The 21,756-nt window shown below is 38.9% G+C and overlaps 1 protein-coding gene and 1 pseudogene across 2 annotated transcripts in view; both read right to left on the bottom strand.

Annotated features, from left to right (window-relative positions):
* The window catches only part of LOC308308742 (NACHT, LRR and PYD domains-containing protein 3-like), a 178,418-nt pseudogene that overhangs the window by 89,082 nt on the left and 67,580 nt on the right, over positions 1 to 21,756 (bottom strand). Inside the window, exons 6-9 of the transcript in view lie at positions 16,897 to 17,010; positions 16,342 to 16,440; positions 14,983 to 15,096; positions 14,412 to 14,510 (exon numbers count right to left, since the gene is read on the bottom strand). The product of the transcript in view is annotated as an NACHT, LRR and PYD domains-containing protein 3-like (transcript). The remainder of the gene's footprint in view (positions 1 to 14,411; positions 14,511 to 14,982; positions 15,097 to 16,341; positions 16,441 to 16,896; positions 17,011 to 21,756) is intronic.
* Positions 1,626 to 13,313, bottom strand: LOC308308433 (protein NLRC3-like; the record flags this gene model as incomplete). The annotated part of the gene is made up of 4 exons (XM_080753849.1): positions 1,626 to 1,809; positions 4,051 to 4,871; positions 4,965 to 5,980; positions 13,271 to 13,313. 4 exons carry the CDS (start codon positions 13,311 to 13,313, stop codon positions 1,626 to 1,628), a joined length of 2,064 nt encoding a protein of 687 aa, XP_080609975.1.

The following is a 21,756-nucleotide window of genomic DNA, read 5'->3' as shown; positions in this document are numbered from 1 at the left end:
GTTCATGGTTCCCCAAAATGAACTAACTTAGTTCTTTTTCGTTCTTTTTTAACCATATTTTTATACTTTTGGCTATTCAAAAAGAAAAAAAAAAGTTTAGACGTTGCTGCATGCTATTATTTGTCAAATTATTGACACAGCCCATATAGAACCACACCCAGCAATAATTTCATCCAACTTAACATTGAGGTGCCCACAATATTTAGGTGCCCAGTGCCCAGTCTTCCTGCACCTTTATTGTGAAGGGCTGAAGGCAGAAGTTTCTAAACCTCGCGCACAGCATGTTTCCGCGTTGGTTAAAATAGCTAATCTACAAGCTCACGTTGTCTCGTGGATGCGACACGTTGTGAGCTTGCAGATCAGCTATTTTTCCCGTGCAACACACATGACAAAGTATAGTCATAGTCCAGTAAAAATAAGGCTGAGGTTGGACAAAAAAATATTATTTCGTTTTTCAACTGATTCTGACAGGAAATGAGGTCTACTAGCCAGGATAAAGAATCTACCATGATCTGCTCACTGCAAATACCCACAGTGGCCAAATCAAGTTGGGCTCCCATCGACTTTCTATACAGGAGGAAAATACCCAGAAAAAAACAAGTAGGATGTGAGGGGTCTAACTAGGGGTTTGACATGATGCTGAATCCATTGCAAGCATTTGTTTTGCACAAAACATTCATTGGCCCCATAAAACGCCCACAAAACTGTGGAAAAGTGATGACTCATCACTTTTCATCACTAAACCATCATTTTCTGGGGCCATTGTTAGCCCAAGAAATGTTTTTGTGCAAAACAAATGCTTGCAATGGATTCAGCATAATGTCAAACCCCTAGTTAGACCCCTCACATCCTACTTAAAGCAGATTTTTTGGGTATTTTCCTCCTGTATAGAAAGTCGATGGGAGCCCAACTTGATTTGGCCACTGTGGGTATTTGCAGTGAGCAGATTATGGTAGATTTTTTATCCTGGCTAGTAGACCTAATTTCCTGTCAGAAGCAGTTGAAAAACTAAATAGTACAATTTTGTCCAACCTGAGTGTATTTTTTCCCTAGATTTACTAGACTATCAGGCTTTACTTGCGAGACGTAACAAGGAGGAGATTCACAGTGCAGCTGCAGACAGCACCGCATATCAACGTTCACGAGGAGCTGCGTGCAGTGCGTACTATTGGAGCATGTGAATGAAAAGAGAGACGAGAGGACAGACGACCGCACAGAGGCGCGGACCGCCGCATGAACGGCCGACGAACGCCGAAGAACGCCGTTCACGGGCGTCAGAATGATCGCGTTCGACAATTCGTTCATCAAGCGAAAACAAAGGACATTCAGTTCAGTTCACGTTCGCCCAAAATATGAACGTGTTCATGAACGATCATTCTTTGAACGCGTTCGGGTACAACACTGGGGGGTACATTTATTGTAATGAAATTATTGTCTTAGAAGTGCAACTAAAACAAAAACAAAAACATATTATTGAACTTAAGTCTCCATGGCGTGAGTAATCATCAGAAAATAATTGATTTTGGGTGTGAACTACTCCTTTAATGCACACTCCTCTTATTATAATCTTATTATGATCAAACAATAAATAATAAAACAGAAGTAATCTAAATAATGTTGGTTAATTAATCTGACCTCAGTATCTCCAGTTCACAATGTGGACTCTTTAATCCAGCAGAGATGAGTTCCATGAATGAATCCTTCACATCGTTATAACTGAGATCCAATTCTCTTAGATGTGAAGGATTAGAGCTGAGAGCTGAAGCCACAATTTCATAATCTGGCTTTTCGAGATCACAGCCAACAAGTCTGTAAATGTAGAATATGTCAAAACAGAGATTATCAACACAGATTAGATCAAGTTCATGTTTGAATCACATGGTGAGGGTTGTGTACTCAATGCAGCGCCAAAAGCATTTACAATTAAACCAGGGGTGCCTAATGTGAACAAAATGTGAACGTTTGTTGTGTGTGCATCTTTAAATGTTTTTCTATGTTCATAGGAGTTTTGTCATTCTATAGGGTCAAGACCACTTGACCTTTGGTGTTGTCAAAGGTTTTTAGGGCACAAAGTTCAAATGCCAGGGCCGGAAGGTCATCAAATAAAACAATGATTTAAAGTCCATGGAAATAATTAATTTAACACTGCCATTAACGAGTATACTCGTTAATTGATGCGTGCGCAAAGACACACACACACACACACACACACACACACACACACACACACACACACACACACAAATCGGTTCTACACGGCGGCAGACCCGCTTAATATAATAGGGTTTACTCCACTGTGGAGTAGAAGTAAATGAATTGGAAATAGGACACAATAGCCTACAAATACCTCGAAAGTACAGTACTTGAGTAATCTACTTAGTTACTTTACACCAGTGGTTCTCAACCTGTGGGTCGGGACCCCAACCCCCAGGGGGTCCCCAAATTATTTTGGGGGGTCCCCAGATGATTAAGTTAATGTGCAAACTTGTTTTCTCACACAACAGTAAACAAACCAACATAAAGTTTAAGATTATAGAAGGTACTGTATCTAAAAAATTCTAAAGTGTCAATTTAAGGACCTTTTAATACCCCTAAAATGACAAATTAAACACTGGCCAAATTGTCAAATATCAGTGGCAGGAATTGTGAAAATAGCAGATCTACATGCTCACAACGCCTCATGTAGATCTGCTATTTTCACAATAGAACCGTGTTATACAACGTCAGGGTGGGGGGTCCGCAGTTAAAATATGATTATTTTGGGGGTCACAGCCTGAAAAGGGAACCCCTGAGAACCACTGCTTTACACCACTGTCTACAGCAAGCATGGTTCCCAAACGTTTTAGCCCGTGACCCAAGAGGATGAGGATGTGGTTTAATGCCTTTATAGCCTACGTTGTCTTGTCTTGGTGTTTTGTTTGTATATTCCTTATGCCTGCGTGGTTTTCACCAGGAGTTCATGACGCACAGGGAGAGAGAGACGGACGACCATCAAATGGGGCGTCCATTGAAAGCCATTTCCTCTCTAAACGGTGCACAGAAGCGTATTTCAAAACAAGAGCCTTCTCACTGTACCCTAACTCAACCCTAACCCTAACCCTAACTTTATAATGATGTTATCACGCTGATAGCCAGGGTAGTGGTATTGATACAGGTGCTGTCCCGATGAGACTCTAGATCTGGTGGACCACCAGATCTCTATAAATGTGCCGAAAAGAACAGATGTATAAGTTGTCGACCCGCCATGATGCAGTGCGTTGAGAGCTAAGTCTAAGTCTGTTTTTTTTCCCAGCCGTCCACGAGCGCACAGATAACTGCTGTAATGAAGCCGCCGTGGCAGAGATTATAATTAAACTCTAGTTATAGAGGGCTAAACGAAATACAATATTTAAGGTATTTATTATTTTAGTAATAGAGGGCAATTAAAATGTATTAATCTTTCTCTTTTACTGCCAAAGCTTATCTAATCATCTTGTCTGTTCAACGCCAGCAAAACACTAACCTTTGAGATTTTATAGAATAACATCCCTCTATTATATCTATCCGTATGCAGGTCTTTTAGTGTCAAAAGAAAAGTGAAAAGATAGAGCCAGTGGAATGTGGCTTGCTTTCACCCAAAATCAACACATAGCAGGGCCTCAAAAAGGAAAAGGAAACCTTCCGCTGTGTGTGTGTGTGTGTGTGTGTGTGTGTGTGTGTGTGTGTGTGTGTGTGTGTGTGTGTGTGTCACATGACTTCAGGCTACGTGCACGGTCGTTGCTATGGCAACTCACAGCCCACAGACACCCACCAGCTGTTCCATGGCTCAAATCAGGATTTGACGAGCGCTCGCCGTGGCAGTGAGCGACACGTGACGAGCACCCGTCATAGGCAGTGAAATAGTTAATAGGAATATGCTTTATTTGCACATAAACACTATACCACCAGACACTATTTGAGACCTGATTATTATTGGACATTTTACATCCCCTATCATTTCTACTTATATTGTTATGTGTGATGGTAGATTGATTCTCTTTTACTTCGTTTTCTATGAACATGACTACTAACCGAGCATTTCTGGTGTTCCTCACAGCTGGGACCAGTCTGGATTTCCCCCAGTTGTTTGTTCTGTATTTGCTCAGGTCCAACTCATCCAGAACGTCCTCTGACATCAGCAGGATGTGGGCCAGAGCTGAACACTGGCTCTCAGACAGTCGTGTCTTTGATCTGTCCCCTGACTCCAGGTACTGTTGGATCTCCTGATGCAGTGAGTGGTCGTTCATCTCCATCAGACAGTGGAGGATGTTGATACATCTGTCAGGAGAGAACCTTTGATCATTCATCTTCTTCAGATTGTTGATGGCTCTCTGGATGCTCTTTGGACTGTGGTCTGTCTGACACAGTAGGCCTCCTAAAAGACTCTGGTTGGACTCCAGTGAGAGGCCATGAAGGAAGCGTACAAAGAGGTCCAGGTGGCCATACTCACTCTCTGTGGATTTTTCAAAGGCTCTCTTCAGGAAGTCTTCCAAGGTACTGACATCAACTCCCAGGAATGTCTTCAGTACCTTCATTTTCTTCTGTGTGTAACAGTGGAACAGGTAGACTGCAGCCAGAAACTCCTGGATGCTCAGATGAACAAAGCTGTAGACCTTTCCCTCAGATTGAACAGTGTCTTCTTTGAAGATCTCTGTGCACACTCCTGAGTGCAGTGAGGCATCTTTCACATCAAGACCACACTCTTCCAGGTCTTCTTGGTAGAACATGATGCTACCTTTGTCCAGATGTTCAAAAGCCAGCCTGCCCAGCTTCAGAAGAACCTCCTTGTCAGTATTGGACATTGGAAGATTGCTAGTTGTTGCACTCACTCCCAGCAGTCTTTGTGTCGTGGTCTTCAACCAGGTCAACCAGGAATTTTCTCTTGGTTTTTGACTCATCGCCATGTCAACTTCACCCCTTACTGAGCTTGAATGGTGTTGATTCACCTCATCCGTCTCGCCAAACTTCAGATTCTTCCTCTTTGTCTGAACCCACAGGAAGCTGCTGTACATCGCAGTCTGGGTCTTGGGCAGCTTTTCTGTCTTGTCTGTCTTCAACATGTCCTCCAGAACGGTAGCAGTGATCCAACAGAAGACTGGGATGTGACACATGATGTGGAGGCTTTTTGATGTCTTCACGTGTGAGATGATTTTGTTGGCCAGCTTCTCATCACTGAATCTCTTCCTGAAGAACTCTTCCTTCTGGGGGTCTGTAAACCCTCGTACTTCTGTCACCAAGTCAACATAGGCAGGAGGGATCTGATTGGCTGCAGCAGGTCTGGTAGTTATCCAGAGGAGGGCTGAGGGGAGCAGATTCCCCTTGATGAGGTTTGTCAACAGCAAGTCCACTGATGATGTCACTGTGGCATCAGAAACAATGTCATTGTTGTTGAAGACATCAGAATCAATATCAATGTTCTCGAATTTCAGCGGAAGCCTGCTTTCATCCAGACCATCAAAGACGAAGCCAACCTTCCAGACAGCGAGCTGCTCTGCTGTGATCTTCTTTAATTCTGGGTGGAAACGATGAATCAGTGAGAGAAGACTGTGCTGCTCATCTCTGACCAGGTTCAGCTCCCGGAATGAGAAGGGAACCAGGAGAATGACATCTTGATTTTCCAAACCCCTTGCCCAGTCCAGAGTGAACTTACGCACAGAGAAGGTTTTTCCAATGCCAGCGATGCCCTTGGTCAGAACTCTTCTGTTGGGTTTATCTCTGCCAAGGAGGAGGGGCTTAAAGATGTCACAGCATTTGATTGGTTGGTCATGGAGGGTCTTCTTCTTGGAAGCTGTCTCAAGCTGCCAGACCTCATGTTGGTTATTAACACCTTCACTCGCTCCCGCTGAGAGGTAGAGCTCTGTGTAGATGCTGCTGAGGGAGGGCACTTCAGTGACGTATGTCACACGATCAAGACGGTTCAAACCGATCTTATAAACCTTTAAATGCTCCCGCGGACTGACACCTGCTATGAGAACACAATGAAGACATATTAAATAAGTTAAAGTTAATTTATAACTTTACATGAAATATATCATACCATTCAAACTATTTCTTAAACACCCCCCAGAAAATCTACAATTTGTCAAAAAAATATAGGGAAAAAAGAAATCCAAAACAGCTAAATAAATATAATTGGGTCATTTGTTTCTGTCTAAATGTATAGGCTATGTTAATCATCAGTATTTGATACATGGACGTTAGTCTAATGATGTTGTCTGCTAATTAAACATTTCATGAATTGAAATAATAATTTGTGTAAAATGTGTCCAGTCTTACTTTGTTCACTTGTGGTTTGACTGGATGTCTTCTGTTCAGGTGTGGTTCTGAGTCTCTCTCTGTGGAGATGAACACAATATAATATAAATAATAGATAGTTTAATAACTTATAATATTTAATTAACCACTTAAAACCTATATTCTTTGTTTTTCAATGAATAGCGCCGATATACAAGCTCAGGAAGGGCTGTGATGCCATGTGTTGTGAACTTGTACATCTGCTCTTTTTCAAATGGGTTTTGAAAATATTGTATAGATGAACATGTATTACATCACCTGGCATACATAAAACAAAACACATCCCAGTTGTACAGTAGTGTTAATTTTATGACCCCTTTTTTATTTTTTGTCAGTCTTAGTCCAGTTTTCAGTTTTTATCACATTTAGTCAATCTCATCCAGTTTTTATTTAGTCAAGTTTTAGTTGACTAAAAGTCAAGCATTTTAGTCTTCATCTTAGTCCAAGACAACATCATTTTAGTTAGTCTAGTTTAGTCAACAAAAACTGTTGACATTTTAGTCTAGTTTTAGTCAGGACAATAAATTGTCTCCCTTTACTCTCTGCAAATAATATAGAACATTTTCCATCTAATCATAATTATTACACATTGCATTTTCTCTCGTCTTTTTGATGACCAACAACCAGCTGATTCCAGTACAGTCCAACAAGACAACAGAACCAATATCTAGTTCAACCAACTGATCCCACTACACTACACTACACTACACTACACTACACTACAGTACAGTACAGTACAGTACAACAACACCACCAGTATGTCCAGTTCACCCAACTGAACCCAGTAGCCTAAAACACATTGCTTATCATTGATGGCATTCCTGATGTGAAATCCGAATCTTGGTCTGACGCAGAGACCAAAGTTAAAAATTTGTTCAAGGAACATCTCGAAATTGATCCCAAACTCATTGAAATTGAGAGAGCTCATCGCGTCGGTAAATATGATCCTACAGGACGCCCGAGATCAATAGTGGCAAAGCTCCTCAGATTCAAGGACAAGGAAGAAATCTTCAATCGTGCGAAGAATCTGAAGGGCACAAACTTTTATATCAACGAAGACTTCTCTGAAAGTGTCAGGCAAAAAAGAAAGGATCTTATGCCCAAACTGAAGGCTGAACGTCAGAAAGGAAACATTGCCTACTTGAAGTATGACAAGTTGGTTGTTCACCCTCCTCGTGAAAAATGGATATGTTTTATTGTTTGTAGACTTTTTAAATTTTTTAGCAGTATTGCTCCTTTTCCTTTTCTTTCATCATGTCTGAACACACTTATGTGGCCCCACAACCTGTATCTGGTTTACCAACATTTAACCCTTTTGATTTATGTATCGACAAAGATGGCATCTATGATGAGTTCTTCAATCCTGATTCAAATTATGTTGACCTGAAAAATGTAAAGATATCTTGTGACTATTACACTGATGAGCAGTTCAGTAAATCTGCTCAAGTTCAAGTTCCTAATACTTTTTCTTTTTTGCACCTAAATATTCAAAGTTTACCAAAACATTTTGACCAATTGACAGATTACCTACCTATCCTAAATTTCTCATTTTCAGTAATGGCTTTTTCAGAAACGTGGCTTCATGATGACATTACATGTCTCTATCCTTTGGAAAATTATAATGCTATTCATTCTTGTAGAGAGACCACAACCACAGGGGGTGGTGTTTCTCTTTATTTATCAAATCAGTTTTATTTCAATGAAAAAAAATAGCTAAGCCAATACTTTGATAAGACCACAGTTGAATCTGTGTTTATTGAAATTCCATCTTGCTTACCCTTCGATGGTGAAAGCCTTGTAATTGGGTGTATTTACAGACCAGATTCAGATCTTTCTATTTTTAACGATGCTCTTTATCACACCCTTGAAATGATTTGCAAGCAACGTAAAAAGTGTGTATTACTAGGTGACTTTAATGTTAATCTTCTAAATAGCAAACAGACAGCTACTGTAGACTTTCTCAATGTCCTCTATTCTACTTATTTTTATCCCTCTATTCACAGACCTTCTAGAATAACTAGTTCATCAGCCACACTGATTGACAATATTTTAATTAACTTCTTGCACCTTGAAATCACCTCTGGTCTATTGTTAAATGATATGTCAGATCATCTCCCAGTTTTCCAATTAATTCATATTAAAGATAATACGCTTAGTAATAACTCGGTACAAGAGGAAATCAGTTATCGTAAATTTTCCAAAAGGAATGTGGAATCATTTAACCCATTTAGACCTGAGGCCGATTCTGAAAACGCCTTCTAAAACCTAACCTAAGGTTTCTGAAAACCTTCAATTTCTTATTCCAAAAATGTAAAATAAATTATGTTGCTATATGTATAGCAAATACTGATGTGACACAGACGTAGCAGCCGGCCTTAAGGGTAATACAACGTATAGGTAGCAGCAGGTCTAAATGGGTGGGTTAAATCTTTCATGGGATGGTGTTTTAGGGCTGCATGATGTGGAGAAAGCTTACCAGTTGTTTTTATTACTCTTTAATTCTGTCTTTGAGAAATGTTTCCCAATGATTACCTCAAAAAAAGTGAAAAAGGTTTTTAAAGCCAATCCTTGGTTTACTACAGAATTAAGAAAACATTCTCTTCTAAAAAAGAAACTATACAAAAAATATATTCTAAGTCCCACTCCATTCAATGTGGAAACATAAGAAATGCAAAAATAAATTTACTCAATCATTAAGAAATGCTAAAAAGAAATATTTCTCAGACAAATTCATCCAAGCTTCTAAGGACATAAAGTCTACTTGGAGCATCATTAATCAATTATTACAACGTAAAAAACAACAATTAACTGTTCCAGTTGAGGTATTGGGAAATGAAGGTTCTCCTCTCAATCAGAGAGAGATAGCAAATGGGTTAAATGATTTTTTTGTTAATATTGGCCTCTCATTGGCGGCCAATATAAATGTATCTGATGATATGCCATGTAGTTTAATCAAAGGTCAGTTTTCTCCACTCTGCAGTTTTGATCCCCCCAGTGTTGAGGAAGTGAGGGGTATTGTCTCTAATTTGAAAAATTCTGCTGAAGGTCATGATGGGTTTAGAAGTATTTTTATTAAAGAAATTATTGATTATATTATCCAACCCTTAACTCATATTTTTTGTTTATCTTTAGAGTCTGGTGTTGTTCCTCACAATTTTAAAATAGCAAAAGTGGTGCCACTACATAAATCAGGAGATACTAATCATTTTGGCAATTATCGGCCCATATCTATTCTTCCCTGTTTTTCTAAAATTTTGGAAAAACTTATCTATTCAAGAATTTCCGCTCATTTACTTAAGAACAACATCCTCTATTGCCATCAATATGGTTTTCGCAAAAAATACTCAACTGAACTGGCTCTGTTACAGCTTGTCAACAATATCTCTTCAGCTCTGGATGATGAAAAATTTGTTCTTGGTGTTTTCTTGGATTTAACCAAAGCTTTAGATACTGTAAATCATAAAATTCTTGTTTCTAAACTTAACTCTTTGAGTGCCCCCTTTTTCACCACTAGAGGGCCCCAATGACCAGAGAATTCTACTTAGACAGTGCTGGTATATGCACAAGCCCTGCAGCCATGACATGCCTGAACACTTTCCTTTGTGCATGTACAGGAAGAGGATGAAGTTAGCTTGAAGTTAGCTATTGGCTACCAAGCATTTTAGAAGATCTATTTTCTGCAATTTAGCCACGATTAAACCTTGCACACCTCATGCATGGGAAAAAAACAGAGAAGAATGAGCTCTAAAAAATCCAATGCAATCCTGGATTGCATTGGAGTGGATTTGTGCAGTTTGTTCACAGCTTTCAAACAAAAAAATCCGATTGGAAATCCGTTCAGGCATTCTTGAGATAATAGCCATTATGTTTTACATGTTATGTAAACAAAAATGGCTGCCCTGTATGTTAGATGGGGTTGTATGGGGGTGGAACATGCAAAATCGCGATTGAAATCATGTTCACCAGATTTGATGGGGTCCAAAAAAAAAAAATTCAAAAAAATTTTTTTCAAAAAAAAAACATTTTTTTTTTTTTTTTTTTTTTTTTAAAGCCGAACTAGTTCGGGATCGGCACTCTGCGATACGATAATAAAGCCGAACTAGTTCGGGATTGGCACTCAATGAGTTAATAGATATGGAGTTCAGGATGTTGCTCTTAAGTGGTTTTCTAACTATCTAGTTGACAGGGAACAATATGTGTCCATAAATGGTTGTTTATCTGAGAAGTTGAAAATCTTAGTCGGGGTTCCTCAGGGCTCCATACTTGGTCCTTTATTGTTTTTGATTTATATTAATGGCTTAGCCATGAATTGCAAAATGTTTCTTCCTATTTTATTTGCAGACGATACTAATCTCATTGCCTCACACAGTGATTTAAATACCCTTGTTAAACATGTTAATGATGAATTGTTGGATGTTTACAAATGGTTTCAGTTGAACAAGCTTACTCTCAATATCCAAAAATGCAACTTCATGATTTTTAGCAACATAAACAAAATATTCCCCCATGAAAAATCTAGAATCGTAATCAATGGCTCAGAAATTTGCCAGGTTCCATATACAAAATTCTTGGGTGTCATTATAGATGAAAACTTAAACTGGAAACAACAGATTGATACTGTATGCAAGAAGTCGAAAAATCTGTCCATTTGTTCTTCCTTCGTCCCATTTAACGCTTTATTATAGCTTAATTTTCCCTCATATTAGTTACTGTAATATTGTTTGGGCTGCAACATGTCCATCATTCTTAACACAAATTCTGATCATTCAAAAAAGGTTTATGAGAATGATTTCTCAGTCAAATAGATATGAGCCATCTGCTCCTCTCTTCATTAAATATTCATTATTGCCTATTGACAAAGTAAATATTCTACAAACCTGTTTGTTTATGTTTAAATTTAAAAAATGCAAACAAGACATTCCATCTTCTTTTCATAATTTTTTTCAGTTAACTTCTGACATTCACTCCTACCCCACAAGGCAAAGGGATGATTTTGATTTACCTTTTTGTCGTACTTCAAAACATCAATCATTTATCAAATTTAGAGGCCCTCATTTGTGGAACTGTCTAGATGCTTCACTGAAGTTATCAATATCCTTGCCAGTATTCAAAAAACATCTAAAGCTATATCTTATTTCGTCCTAACTGTAGTCAACATAATTTAGTTTACTGATGTGTTTTCTTAATGTTCTTTTTTCTTTTTCTCCTTTCTTTTGTTCTTTTGTGCAGTTTCTGTGTTATTATCTCTTCATTGCACAGCTGCCCCTTTTGTGGTATTCTACCGTATTGTTATTGAACTTTTAAATCTGTAATGTTATTATCTCTTCCAATAAGGGAAGGATTCCAAATAAGCCTGATGGCTTCTTCCTTTCCTCGCACTGTATTTTGTTCCCATGTATATAATGTTACATGTTTTATATGATGTGCTAATAAATTAAACTAAACTAAACTAAGCAACACCAGTAGGAACCACCTGTCCAATAGGCAAGCACATGTAGACTACTACACACCAGGGGCAGGTTGCACCACCAGAACGCAAGTTAAGTTAGGGAGTAAAGTCCTTACTAGAGGCTTAGTAACTACTAGTTAGTTTTTAACTAAGTGAGTTACTAACAGGTGTTGCACCACGACTGCTTAAGGCATAACGTAACTAGTAATGCGCAGACTGTTCCTAAAGTAATGTATAGTCGCATAAAATGACGTCATAGCTCCCGAATCCAATGAAAACTAACTGTTTCTAGTAAAGTAAAGATTGTATAGTCTTTTGTCAACAGGCAGAGCTCCGTCTCTCCACTGTCATACACAAAGTCATATTGATACGTGTGCACATGGCGAGCGCATCCCTGCACACGGATTGTATCACAAATTATATTGGCCCCTCATACATTTTGCCCTGTTGTGAAGTAACACAGCGCATATTTGGAGGGGAGAAGAGCACCGTTCAAGTCGCTGTTGTGCTGTCTGCCGTGGCTATATGAACTGGTTGAAAAAGACTCAAATTAATTAAAAAAGTATCAATCCTGCAATATATAGAAATACTCTATAATAGTAGACACATTGTGAGCTTGTAGATCGTCTATTTACAAATGGACGAAATGTATATAGGGCTTAACGTTTAAAACAGATGGGTCGTGTCATTGTTGAATTAATTAAATAGACGATATAATGCTGTCTGCCACGTTAGTAGTGTAGTTGCTCTACTTCCATAGAGATAGGTTACTTAGTAAGGACTTAGTGCTGCCCAAAGGCTGGTGTAAATATTAAGTAGGTACTTAGAGATACGTTAGAGTGGTGCAACAGCTGAAATATTAATAATGCGTAACTCTTGACTTAGAAGCCATTTACGTTACAACTAGGCTACGTTATAACTTATTAACAGCTGGTGCAACCCCGCCCAGTGGTGTAACATTAAGTGCATTTACTTAAGTACTGGACTTAAAGAGATATTCCACTTTCAAAAAAACGTTTGGTCATTTTATCGTCCAATCAGGCTTTTATGAACACCCTGAACAGATTTTAATTTGCTTGATTCAATATTTAGATATTTGATGTAAATGTTATCAGGCCCTACAGGCCCAGTTCTTCGCCTGATTAGATGATAAAATGACCAAACGTTTCTTTGTAACTGAAATATCCCTTTAAGTACAATGTTGAGGTGTTTATAGGCCTGCTTGAGTATTTCCAATTTCTAATACTTTTTACTTCTACTCCACTACATCTTGGATCCAAATATTGTTTTGATATAACACAACACGTTGTGAGCTTGTAGATCAGCTATGTTCAAACAATTTGTACTTTTACTTTTTGTAATTTAAGTACATTTCGAATTCCAGACTTTACTTGTAATAGAGTATTTCTATAATGTAGTAACTATTGATACTTTTACTTAAGTAAAAAAAATCGGAGTACTTTTTCCACCACTGCATGCTACACATAACACACACGAGAGTGCGCGCACACGAGCCTGTTGCGTTCATGTGCTTTGCTATGCTGTTCCCCATCATTTAGTCCAATAGCGTTCCAATTATTCCTTTATTTTACATGTCGGACGTAAGTGATAAATTTGAAGCATATTGAAAACACTTCCATGTCTCTGCAACACATATTGCGTCGCTTGGTAGTTTTAAAACTTTAACTGCTGTGACGTTTTAAAACTTTAACTGCTGTGACGTGCTGTCTGTGAGCGCGCATCCATTCAACACTCTGTGTGTGTGTGTGTGTGTGTGTGTGTGTGTGTGTGTGTGTGTGTGTGTGTGTGTGTGTGTGTGTGTGTGTGTGTTGTGCGTGCGTGCGTGCGTGCGTGTGCCGCGGTGCATGCAGCACTGCACGTTAATCAGTCTCGTTCGTGAACTATTATGAAGACCGATTTTAGTCCAGTCTTTATTTTGTTAAAAACATTATTGTCTTTATTCCTCAACGAAATTGCATAATGATTTTGTCCCAGTCATCGTTTATTCACAGGGATGTTCGTGTTCGTCTAGTCTAGTCCTTTGACAAATGTGCGTTGACGAACATGTTTCGTCTAAGTTTTCGTTAACGAAATTAACACTAATGTACACAAATCTTCATTTATATTTAGACTAGAGGTAATAGTTGTACATAATGTTCTTATATCACTGTAGACTAGAGGTAATAGTTGTACATAATGTTCTTATATCACTGTAGACTAGAGGTAATAGTTGAACATAATGTTCTTATATCACTGTAGACTAGAGGTAATAGTTGTACATAATGTTCTTATATCACTGTAGACTAGAGGTAATAGTTGTCAACATGTGTTCTGGAGGGTCATCAATGAGATGACAGGATGGAAGAGGACTGAGGAGGGACACAGCCCAGAGGAGAGGGTGACCACCTGGTTCAAACACTCGTGGATGATCTACGCCCGCTCGTGACTTTCAGGCAAACAAAGAATGTTACACCTGTGATCAGGGCTGTTTGGTGAATGCATGTCAGATTATCAGCACCATGTTGTGTCTTATAGTGTGTACATTGTAATGGATTCACATACTGTGTTGTGTCTTATAGTGTGTACATTGTAATGGATTCACATACTGTGTTGTGTCTTATAGTGTGTACATTGTAATGGATTCACATACTGTGTGTGTGGAGGTCTAGGTTCATCACCAAAGTCAGGAGGCCTTCCTTTAGACCAGGCACTCTTCACAGACACACAGCTGGGTGTTGGAGACTCTGGTCTGTGGAAAATCATAAACATGTTTCTATAATTATCTTGTCAATAAAAAGGTTAGTTTGTTCACCATGGTTTATTGCCTTTTCTCATTGAATAACTGTATAATATGATTTACATTTTTGGGTTCTGGTTCCTCAACATTTCTGTGAAAAGGAAAAACATCAAACTACAAAGGGATGTTCCACAGAGCGCAAACCTCCACCAGGCAGTGTTTTCCACTGCTTAGTATCTATTATTGGTATGGTTGATACCAACATTCTGTTCTTAGGAAGACAATCATCAAAGTTGACATTTTTTGATTTGGTATAAAATCACCTCTAGGTAGAAAACAGACCAATGTATTCTGTGGATTTATTTATCAAATATGGAAGGATTTTGTCACTCTAAAATATTAAGACCCAGACCACGATGTCTGTTCAGTAAAGTTTGATAACAACTAAATGATATGTTGTTTTCTGTGTATTTTACATTCTGACCTGGGATCAGTAGAGTGGTGTCCATCTTTGAAGTGAATAGGTTTATACATGGATGCATCACTCTTCATGGAGACACAGCTGGGTACAGGAGACACTGCTCTTTGTTGATGGACCCTGAGAGAAAGAGAGCATCAACATGATTTAAAACAGAACTTGACACTAAGGGTTAGGGTTAGGGTTAATACAACTTTCAGGGCAGGTGGAGTTTGCTTTGAGGTCGCCTGACCGGGCAAGTGCTTGCAAGTGTCTAAACACCTGAACGTCTATAAACACAACACCAAATATCTGTCTAAACACCTGAACGTCTATAAACACAACACCAGATATTTGTCTAAACACCTGAAAGTCTATAAACACAACACCAGATATCTGTCTAAACACCTAAACGTCTATAAACACAAGACCAGATATCTGTCAAAACACCTGAACGTCTATAAACACAAGACCAGATATCTGTCTAAACACCTGAACGTCTATAAACACAACACCAGATATCTGTCAAAACACCTGAACATGGCCAGAGCCGTCTGTTTTCTGGTCTCTGGTATGTAAAATAAGAACACTATAATGTGCCGTGTTCACTGTTGCTACACTTAAACAATATAAATAACATGTGAACTCATAGTCATATTCATAGCTAGGTATTTGGCATAAATAAAATGTAAGTATGAATTTATTTTAGCCCCAGATAGAAAAAACAAAAATAAAAAAGTATTAATTTAACGGTAATTTTCACCAACATTTTATAATGGATGATGTACCTGACGGGCAAGTGGGCATGACCTTTGGGCAAGTAGAACATGACCTCTACTTGCCAGATGGGAAAGTGCCTCTGAGACCTTATTGTTAACACCTGATTTACTTTAATTATATTCAATCATTAGAATCCATGTGGAATAGACCCAGTCAAACGTCTCTTATATGAACTCCCTACTCTGAAGGATACACATACATTAGGTCATGTCCTAGTATCAGCCAATAGGGGAAGGGGATCAACGTCACATGATTCATTGTTTTGCTCGGTAAAAACCCGGATGTGTCTCTCAAATGATATGATTATTATTGGCAGAATTGCATAAAGTTTAAAAGGTCATCACTGAGATGACAGGACGGAAGAGGACTAAGACCAGAGCCTGGAGGAGAGGGTTTACCACCTGGTTCAAACACTCTGATGTTAAGAGTTTCTGGCTGCCTTTTATGGTGTTAAATGGGGTGTGGATGATCTGCATGTGCTCATGACTTTCAGGCAAAAATGAGTTACAGCTGTGATACACACACATTAAGGCTGGTGAATGGCACATGAGATTATCTCCACTGTGTTGTGTCTTATAGTGTGTACATTGTAATGGATTCACATACTGTGTGTGTGGAGGTCTAGGTTCATCACCAAAGTCAGGAGGTCTTCCTTTAGACCAGTCACTCTTCACAGACACACAGCTGGGTGTTGGAGACTCTGGTCTGTGGAAAATCATAAACATGGTTCTATAATGATCTTGTCATTAATAAAAAGGTTAGTTTGTTCAACATGATGTATTGTTATTTCTCATTATAATAGATGTATAATAATTAAATATGAGAAACATTATTGGGTTCTGGTTCCTCAACATTTCTGTGAAAAGGAAAAATATCAAATTAGAAAGGGACGCTCCACAGAGCGCAAACCTCCACCAGGCAGTGTTTTACACTGCTTAGTGTCTATTTGGTTTGGTTGATACCAACATTCTGTTCTTAGGAAGACAATCATCAAAGTTGACATTATTTGATTTGTTATAAAATCACCTCTTGATAGAACACAGCCAATGTATTCTGTGGATTTATTTATCAAATATGGAAGGATTTTGTCAGACCACGATTTCTGTTCAGTAGTGTTTGATAAAGACTAAATGTGTTGTTTTCTGTGTTTTACATTCTGACCTGGGATCAGTAGAGTGGTGTCCATCTTTGAAGTGAATAGGTTTATGCATGGACCAGTCACTCTTCATGGAGACACAGCTGGGTACAGGAGACCCTGCTCTCTGCTGATGGACCCTGAGAGAAAGAGAGCATCAACATGATTTACTTTATTTATATTCAATCATTAGAATCCATGTGGAATCCACTCAGTCAAACGTCTCTTACTGTACATGAACTCTCTTCTCTGAAGTATTCTTCTGGATACACATACTGTACGTGCCATGGAATGAGCCAATACGTCACGTGATTCATTGTTTGGTCTGGCAAAAACTTGTGTGCCAATTATTATTATTGGCAGAATCGCAGAAAGTTTAGAATATTTGGCGGTTCTGTTTGTAAATATGAGTAACATTATTGTGTTCTGGTGCCTCAACATTGCTTTGACAAGAAAAAAAAATACACGTCAAACAAGTGCTTTTCAGACGAGGTGAATGGAGGTAGTGGTCTCACTGTACTGGATGTAAATAGAAAAGTGACTCGGGTGAGATCTGTTTTATTTAACCACATCTAGGTGAACATTCAGCCAAAATAGCAGATCTACAAGCTCATGACTTAGATGTAGCAGGGACCCCCACTGTGTATTGTAAGAATATGAATATTTTCCATAGATTTCATAGATGGTTTCAGTTGTTTGACATACATTATCATTTCTATTAATATGTTGGATTCATGTTAATGTGTTTTCAGACAGTGAACCTTTTTACTGTCATTGGCTCTGCTCTTTTTCCTTCTCACACACCTACTCTCAGAAAATAGCAGATCTACAAGCTCACGTTCCCCATCACACAAACAATTGGCGGAACCCTGTAGTAACTCTGAGGACCCCCTGTTGAAGAACCCTAACCCTGTAATTCATTGACCAGGATTCCTATCTATACTTAGTCGCCTTCATTTCCACTTGAAAAGGACAAATACATATCATTTAGGGGGTCCAAAAGACCAAATACATATCATTTAGGGGGTCCAAAAGACCAAATACATATCATTTAGGGTGTCCAAAAGACAAAATACATATAATTTAGGTGTTCCTCGCCAAATACATATCATCGCCAATTAATTGTATTAATACCAAATCACAACAAGTTTTCTGAATAGAGCAGAGAGCCCATCTTGTCCCATCCTGACCAAGCAGTGTCAAAGCTCTTATAAGAGAGAGATGATGTTCATTGACATACTGTGTGTGTGGAGGTCCAGGTTCATTACTGAAGTCAATCAGTCCTCCTTTAGAGAAGTCACTCTTCATGGACAGAAGGCTGGGTGTTGGAGACTCTGCTCTGTGGTGAACACTTCTGAATCATACAAAAACAACAAGAAAACATGTCTTTAATTATCACATGATTGGGAAGTCAGTTTATTCAATATTCTTTATTGTAACGTGATGTTCGTAAGCGTAAGAGAGTCAAATTCCATGGGTTTCAGCTCCTCAACATTGCAACAACAGTGAACTAATGAACACAATAATAGAAAGACAAGCAGCAACACTGGGGTCCAAGCAGCAACACTGAGCCCAACACACCATAGATAGACCATGTTAACATGGCTGCCATGTTGCCATTAAGTTAGTGAAATGCCACCCCAGTTGCCACCCGGTTTCAATGCAAATTTCAAACATGGCCGCCATGTGAATATGGTGAATAGCAACAGCATGGTTAGTCAGATTCATGTTCCTCCACTGGCCATTAGGGGGAGCCATGCTACCACTGTTAACTACTAACAAATCTAAAGAAATCCCAGGATTTAAGTGGTTTGTTTATCAAATAAAATAAATGGCAAATAAGTGGAGCTTACAGTATGGGTCACAGTGGCCGTAGGTTGAATTATTATTCATAAACTGCACATATCGTAACTTTCAGTCTATAGGTAATGCTTGGACATTACCTATAGACTGTAATGTAATATTCTGTTTTATGTTTTAACAATGTGCACACTGTGCAACGCATGTGCCATGTTCTAGTGTTGTTGCGACCGTAAGGTCGCAGTTTAGTATGAAAACCTCCACCGGCCGTCCGTCGGTCACACGTGCGGTCGACCGCACGTCACACGTGCGGTCGACGTGTGATGAGGTCACGATGAGTCATATATGCCCAAATATAGATTTCTAGGTCAGATGGCCCATAGAGTTTGTGATGTCAAACCTAGCAACCCAATATAAACAAACCTGATGTCAGACCTGAAGTATCCTTTTATACCCATATATGGAGATACAGAGATCTCCATATATGGGCATATTAGAAAGCCCATATATGGGCATATACGGATGACATCAGGGATATCCATATATGGGCATAAAAGGGACAAGGGCTTACAGTTAAGAGATCTCCATATATGGGCATATCAGAAAGCCCATATATGTTCATATACTGATGACATCAGGAATATCCATATATGGGCATAAAAGGGACAAGGACTTACAGTTAAGAGATCTCCATATATGGGCATAAAGGGACAAGGACTGTTACAGTAGATATAGAGATGTCCATATATGGGCATAAATGAACAAGGACTGACAAACACTGAGATCTCCATATAACCTATGGGAATATAAGGGACGAGGACTGTCAGCTTGTAGACCTATTTTCTAAATATTGTTGTACATTAAAAACTTGAAATGGGTCGTTCTGCATAGTACTTGGGATTTGTTGATGTAAATGTTCACATAGAGTGTAATAATTGGTAAAACAAACTTTTGGCCTATTTGTGGAGATAAGCGACCAACGGTCGCTTATCTCCCGATTAGGGAGTCTTACTGGTGTATAATGTAATGGATCGACATACTGGGTGTGTGGAGGTCCAGGTTCATTGAAGACAGGAGGATGTCCCATAGACCAGTCACTCTTCATAGACACACAGCTGGGTGTTGGAGACTCTGCTCTGTGGTCAACACTTCTGGAATTATAATTATAATAATAAATGTTTATAAATTATATAAATATATGTGAATGAATGAAAATGTCATTTTGTTCAAGATTCTTTATAGTTGCATCACATTATGAAAGCAGGGCTCATCTCCATGCTGGCTTGTGGTGGACATTTTTGTTGAAATTCCATTTTTGCCACATAGTGCGGGCCTTAAGGGGAGCAAATGCTAATTCCGTGCAAATCAGTCTAAAAGCAGCAAATTTTGCACAGATGTAGCCCAGGGCTTGCTCTAATGATTTAACTAGGCTAGGGCGCCCGAGCCGGCAATCTTCGGGGTCGCCACAGCGGCGGAGAGGTGTTTTTAATTAATCTATCATGGTTAAAATGGAGTTTGAAGTTACAATGAGTGTGTATGGGGAGAGGGCCTGGGCCTAGCGGGCCTGATAACATTTACATCAAATATCTAAATATTGAGGGTCAAGCAAATTAAAAACTGTTCAGGGTGTTCATAAAAGCCTGATTAGATGATAAAATGACCAAAAGTTCTTTTTGAAAGTGGAATATCACCTTTAAAATCATTTTGATAATAAAATGCAGCTTTTTATCCCAAAGTGACTGCAAAAGATTTTTTCCAAAAAGCTTTATACACTGTATATACTGTATAACATGTACATAACGCTGATATAGCTCTAGATCTGTTTACACAATGCTGTACCCCTTCCAAATGCATATGTGCCCCCTTTTCAACAGTTGTTTTTATATTTTGACACTTGCTTTGACAATGTTAACGTATGTTTTCTCATGCCAATAAAGCTCCTTTGAGTTGAATTGGATGACTGGTCTGTCAGTCAAAAAAGTTGGTTTATACTTTGTTGTGTGTCGGTGTTGTGCACCGGACAAGCAGCTCCTCATCTGCCGCTTCAGTTCATTGGCCTGACTGGTAAAACAGGACTGGCGTTTGTAATGAATTGACATACTGTGTGTGTGGAGGTCCAGGTTCACTGAAGACAGGAGGATGTCCCATAGACCGGTCACTCTTCACAGACACACAGCTGGGTGTTGGAGACTCTGCTCTGTAGTGAACACTTCTGGAATCATAATAGATGTTTATACATTATCATGTGAATGAAAAGGTCAGTTTGTTCAAGATACTCTGAGTGAAGGGGGTCCATGCAAATAAAACATTTGAGAACTAGTGGACTCATAATGTGCCAGACAGTGTCGTAAGTCTGGTTCTGATATTTTGAGTGTGTGAAAAAATAAAATCTAAGATTTGCCACGGATACATTTGTCCATCAAATTGATGACCCCTGTATGAAAGTATAGCAGGATAAAAATAAATTGAGTTTCAACTCCTGGACGTTGCATTAACAAACAGTCAGTATAGTGCAGCTTCACTACTGAACAGCACATAGTGATTTGTAGCACTTCATTCACAAACTGCACACATAGTAACTTATAATCTATAGATAAACATTGGAGAGACATATCAAACTGTACACATAGTAACTTATAATCTATAGATAAACATTGTAGAGACATACTTAGTGTGAGGAGGTCTAAGTTGAGGAGAAGATGTTGGAGACTGGATGAGATGTTTGTCAGCTCCCTTCTCCTCTCTCTTCACACACTCACTCATCGCTAGGTCCTTATTAAACCTGTCAGGGTTACAGTCAATGAAATAGATCATCTCTAGGTCTTTATTAAACCTGTCAGGGTTACAGTCAATGAAATAGATCATCTCTAGGTCTTTATTAAACCTGTCAGGGTTACAGTCAATGGAATAGATCATCTCTAGGTCTTTATTAATTAAACCCGTCAGGGTTACAGTCAACGAAATAGATCATCTCTAGGTCTTTATTAAACCTGTCAGGGTTACAGTCAATGACATAGATCAGAAAGACAGACAGACAGACAGACAGACAGACAGACAGACAGACAGACAGACAGACAGACAGACAG

The sequence above is a fragment of the Nannobrachium achirus genome, assembly GCF_963921795.1.
Source record: "Nannobrachium achirus genome assembly, chromosome: 23".
NCBI classification, from domain to species: Eukaryota; Metazoa; Chordata; class Actinopteri; order Myctophiformes; family Myctophidae; genus Nannobrachium; species Nannobrachium achirus.
This window is presented reverse-complemented; position numbering and strand designations above follow the sequence as displayed.